At 56.5% G+C, this 5,560-nt stretch overlaps 1 protein-coding gene across 1 annotated transcript in view; it reads left to right on the top strand.

Annotated features, from left to right (window-relative positions):
* Positions 1-247, top strand: part of N4bp3 (NEDD4 binding protein 3) — a 4,366-nt gene extending 4,119 nt beyond the window's left edge. The window contains exon 3 of the mRNA XM_010639852.2: positions 24-247. Coding sequence (XP_010638154.1) covers positions 24-247 — 224 coding nt within the window. The remainder of the gene's footprint in view (positions 1-23) is intronic.
* Positions 248-5,560: the final 5,313 nt, after the last annotated feature.

Here is a 5,560-nt window from a genome sequence, read left to right as displayed (position 1 = left end):
CGGCGCCGAGCACCTGCGGGCAGAGCTGCTGCAGGAGCGACTCCGGGGCCAGGAGCAGGCGCTGCGCTTTGAGCAGGAGCGCCGGACTTGGCAGGAGGAGAAGGAGCGAGTGTTGCGCTACCAGCGCGAGATCCAGGGGGGCTACATGGACATGTACCGCCGCAACCAGGCCCTGGAACAGGAGCTGCGGGCGCTGCGGGAGCCCCAGACTCCCTGGGGCCCTCGGCTGGAGTCCTCTAAGATCTAGGCCCAGAGCCAGCTGACAACAGACGTAGTCAGAAGATGCCTGGTGGTGAGGCGGCTGCCCCGCCCTGCCACTGGCCCAGTGAGGGGGTCCTGCAAGAGGAGGGCCGGGCCGAGTGCCGGCTGCAGGAGCCAGAAAAAGCCCTCCCGAAGAGGAGCACCCTGGCGAGGTCCAGGCTGCACCCTGGGGTGGGTGTGGCCTAGGAAGGAGGGTGGGGAGTCCAGGCCCCGGGATGCACAGGGGCAGGCCAGAGTGGAAGGAGGCCGAGAAGGGAGTGCCAGCCTCCTGCAGAATAAAATCGCGTTTAATATGAGACCCCTGGTGGTACGTTGGGCCTGCCCCTGCCTGAACCCCCAGGTTGTGATGGCTGCCGGCCGGCTGGCCGGCCACTGCCCCAGGCTGTGTGTGGCACCTCTCAAGGTCCCTGTTGCTCAGAGAGTGCCCTGCGCCTATGTGCAGCTCTCAGTCCTGTGTGCAGTAGAATGGAAGGGTCTTAGTCCTTGCCCCAGTACTGTACAGCTCCTTAGCTTCTGTGTGGGCTGGCTGAAATTTCCTTTTTGCAGCACCAGTGGAATTTTCAAAAGGAACACTACCGGAGAACTCCAGGAAAACAAAAGGGCAAATCCACCTTAGCATTTCAAAAATATGTGCTGTTCTTTGGTGGTGAATCTGCCCCGGGCGCCCAGGCCACAGCTGGGTTTGGGCCCAGCTAAGACAGCTTCCTCTGGCGTGCAAAGCTCCCACTCTGCAGCCACCTGAACCTTCCTGTGAGCGCCCCTCCCTCTCTAGGGGTAGGGTCTCGGAAGGGCCTGGAGTTGGCAGCCTTTGGGACAGAATCTTTACAAGAGCTGGGAAGGAGGCGTTTCCCTTGGCTCAAGCCTGGGAAGAAGCAGTCTCACTCCCTATGCCTGGCCTCAGAACTGTTAGCCCTATTTGACACCTATCTCTAAGGCTGGTCCACAGCCACCCTGACCTTAGTGGTCTGGCCTCCCCTTTGGGTTGCTCCCCTCCAGGGCTGGTGACCTGGTACAGGCGATGTCTCGTCCACCCGCTGAGAGAGCTGCTTCCCTTCCAGTGCGTCACTGAGATGGTTGCTGTGCATTGTGTGCCCAGCACTAACTGCATGGGAGCCTTGTGGATTGCAGCATGGGGTGAAATTCATATTCTTCCTGCCCTGCCATCCCTTCCCTGGTTGGGCCTCTGAGGGAATAGGGGTCCTGCGTAGCTTCCATTGGCTGTCCCTCGGTCTCCCTGTCCTACACAGCCCCCCTCAGGTCTGGCATGTGGGTCCTGGTTGTGGGTGTTACAGCGTGCATGGCCACTGTGGGCTGTGGTGGAGAAGCTGATGGCTTCCACCTTTTCTACGGTGGAGCGTGGGGCTCATAAGTTGTCTTGCTATGGGGATGCCGCTTATGGTCCTGTGAGTGGCAGGTGTGCTTGTGGTTGGTGGGTGTGTCTGAGGGAGGTGTGTATGGGGCACCTGGCCTCCCAAAGCCGGCGCCGGGTTGGAGGCCCGGAAGCTGATTCCTATCCCTCCCTCTCCCCATTCCTTCCCGCCAGTTCCAGTACCTCTGAACTTCAAGCCTGGGTGGGTCCTGGGCCCGGGGGAGACCTGTCCAGGCCCATACCTGAGCTGGGATCCTCCAGGCAGTACCTGGGTTGGGCAGGCCAGTTCCAGAAGACCTCGACACCTACCCTTTCCCATTTCCTAGACCCCTCCAAACTGGTCTCTGGACCCCTGGATCCTCAGGTGTTGACCTGAAGATTACTTCCTCCCCGTAAGCAGGAGCTGGTCAGGCGGGGTGCCCATATGCCCAAGCCTGCCCCCACCCCAGCCCAGCAGAACAGCTCCCCACCCAGCAATTAGGGAGCTGGGCCGGCCAGTGCCACCAGCGGGGAGTGGGTGGGCGGTACCAAAACTTGGCAGCCATGCCAGAAACCAAGGCCAGGCCCAGAAGTGCGGGGAGGGCACGGGGCGTCCCGGAGAACCAGATGTCTGTTTGTGCCAGGCAAACCAGTTCCCTGGTCCCCAAGCAGGCTGGGTAGCTCTGGAGTCCACATCACAGGTGTCTCTGTCACTGGATCCTATCGCTGTTGGGGCCACCATTTGGGAAGCTCTTCCCGCCCAAGCCTAGCAGGTCCTACGTAAGGCTCCACCTCCCCAGCGCACCTGCACCAGCTTCCCTTCCTTCTAGAGGTGCAGCCAGCCCTGCACAGTGCTACTGGCCCTTAACCCCTCCTGTCCAGTGTCACACCTTCCCTGTAGCTCGTGGGCGGCTTAGCCTGTCACTCGAGGCTCCAACTGTGGCCTCCAGGATCACTGACACCGGTCTCTTCCAACCTCAGCACCCCCTCATAGCCCTGTGTACCCTCATCCTACACAGGCCTGGCTGGAACCACAGATCACAGGGAAATATGGAGGGAAGGGCAGCGCACTGATGTGGAGCCATCTGGAGGGTAGGAGGGAGCAGTGAGTGCAACAGGTCCTGGACCTGGCCAGAGGAGGCAGATGTGTGCCTGCCTGGCCTGGGTCCTGGTGCCCTGTCCCTGAGGTGGGCAGCACTCAGCTTTTGCCTTGTCTTAGAAACCTCCTCCAGCTGCTCAGCTGTGTTGCAGCCCCATGTCTCCATCAGCTGCTGTAATTGTCCATTTGCCTCTCTGCTGGGCTGCAGGCATCGCCAGGCAGTGTGATAGCCTCTGCCTCCCTTCCCCAACCTGCCATGGCTCCAGCCCTATAAGGCACTGGGGGACAAAGAGGCAGGCATAGCCAGACCTCCTCTGAGGATGAGGAAGGCTTCATGACAGGGAAAACTGTGGCATGAGCCATTCATGGGCACCCTCATGCCAGATCTGTGTCCAGCACAGGGCCTGCAGAGCTCCTCGCTTTCTGTCCAGCAGGGGCACGATGTGGCCTCCCTCAGGTCAGAAACGGCCTCTGGTGAGGGAGCCAGGTGGCCAAGGCCCTGTGCCTGTGCACAGCCTTTCTCCAGAGAGGGTGCAGGCCCTGTGATGACCCAGGGACCGCTCACGGGATTAGGAAGTGAAAAAGGATGCCAGCAAAAGTAGGTGACGTTTCATAACAGGCGAGGCTCTGCGCTGTGGGAAAGAGAGGGAGAGCTGGCTCCCATGGTCCAGGCAGAGGGCAGAGGCCACGCTGGTCTTCGCTAAGGGTTAAGGGCTTTCCTTTCCCTAGGGAGCAGTGAGATGGCAGCATCTTGAGATGGGTCTAGACATGGACTAGGGAAGTATGGGGCAGGTTCCTGGCAGGGGTCCTGCCCAGACTTTGGGGGAGCAGCAAGGAGAGTGGATGGGAAGCAGAAAAAGGGAAGGTGAAAACCAGGGTCAATGCACACAACCCAACGTACACTTGGTGTCATACTCTTCTGTTACCAGCCTAAACGTGTGTGTGTGTGTGTGTGTGTGTGTGTGTGTGTGTGTGTGTGTGTGTGAGAGAGAGAGAGAGAGAGAGAGAGAGAGAGAGAGAGATGGTGGTACTAGGATAAAACTCTGGGAGTGCTGGGCTACATCCCCAGCTGTTTTTTGTTTTGTGTTGTGTTTTTTTGGTACTGGGAATCGAACTTAGGACATTCCACTTTTGAGGCAGGTGTCTGCCTGCACCACTGAGCTAAATCTGGGCCCCAGCTCTGTTTTTAAAGACAGGATCTCACTGAGTTCCACGAGCTGGCCTCAGGCCTGAGGTCCTCCTGTCTCAGCCTCCTGTGTAGCTGGGATTACAAGCATGTGTCACCATGCCCACTGATCTTGAACTTAGTAATTGTGTTCTAACAAGGTGCCTCACATTTTTATTTTGCTGTGCACCTGCAAATGAAATGCATAGTTCTAGACTGAACTACAGAATTGCAAGGAGAGGCAACAGGGAGAGGAGCCAGGGCACTGACTTGGAGCCACCAGGGCTTAAGTGGGGCCTGGGGCTGGCCAGGAAGGCAGTTGAGACCCTGAGGCTGGGCCGGGTGCTCCTCCATTCTGTAGAGGTGGCCTTGTCTGCATCACACACTGGAACCCACTTCCACCACTGCCAGGATGCTCCACCTTCTAGTTCTGCCTTCCAGGCTGTTGCTGAGAGGCAAGGAAGGCCACGTTTCCAAGAGGTCCCTTGACCCAGAAGGGCTCATCCTGGCTCTGCAAGAACTTTAAAATTTGTAGTGTTCCTTGTGTCTATTCTCCACCACCTGCCACACACAAACACTGCCTCTGGGGAGGGATTGTGGGGTGTCTAGCATGCTAGGCAAGCCCTCTACCACTGAGCTACATTCTTAGCCCCTGCTTCATAATTCACACAGGAAAACTCACCCTTTTTAGGATATGGTTTTGATAAATGTGAAGTTGTATGACAGGCCCTGTGATAGATACAGAAGTCACATCACTTCCGAAATTCCCTCATGCCCTCTGTAGCCACCCCTCCCCTCCTCCAGCCCGTGCAATCACTGACTAGTCTCTCAGTAACCTTAGGGGTTTTTTCCCTTTTTGTAAAAATTGTTTAATCCCACCTCTGTAATATGTAATGTTAGAACACACTACAAAATAGCAAAAGAAACTACATAGGAGATTGGTGGAAAAAAAATATCTACACTGCCATGGAAGGCATAGATTCCACTTTGTAGGGAAAAATGCCAGTGGAATAGTTAACAAGAAGTTAAGTACAAAATCCTAAGAGTAAATAAGTCGTATTTGCAGCAATCATTAAAAAAAACTGACACCGATGGGTTTTGTTTCGTTTTTCTTCTTCGCATGTATTGGGGCTTAAATTCAGGAACTTAACACCGAGCTACATCCTCAGCTTTTAAACTTTTGAGGTGGTTTTGCTAAGTTGCCCAGGCTGGACCCGAACTTATCATCTTCCTGCCTCAGCCTCCCAGTGTTTTCCTACTTTTGAATTTTAAGAATAAAATCCTAGGAAACTGGCAAAAAGTTCAATCAAGTATTACTGAATTAGAGCAGCTAATGAAGCAATCTGCTTTGCAATTCCCCCTCAAAAAACAAAAACACGGTCCCAGTGAGGAAGAACATCAACCCTGTGATACAACTCGGTGCAAAGTGCAAAGTACCCAGGCCCCATGCACGGACATCACACACCGGCCTGGGAGCCGGTGACAGGAGAAAGGCCAGGTGTGGACGGCCACGCGGATCCCCGGACAAGGCCGGCTTTGCGCTCTGCGCTCCGCCAGAAGTGGAAGCAATGCGGAAGCCTGGGGGCATTCTCAAAAGCTTGTGAGGTCCTGCCGGCCTCGCGGCCCCTGCGGCTCCTCGCCCCCGCCCTTCCTTCGGCTTGGGGCCGGGACCACCCAGGCTCGGGCA

This window comes from Fukomys damarensis, unplaced genomic scaffold (genome assembly GCF_012274545.1).
Source record: "Fukomys damarensis isolate Sample0158 unplaced genomic scaffold, DMR_v1.0_HiC HiC_scaffold_9, whole genome shotgun sequence".
NCBI lineage: Eukaryota > Metazoa > Chordata > Mammalia > Rodentia > Bathyergidae > Fukomys > Fukomys damarensis.
The sequence above is the reverse complement of the archived record's forward strand: the minus strand, read 5'-3'. Positions and strand labels throughout refer to the sequence as shown.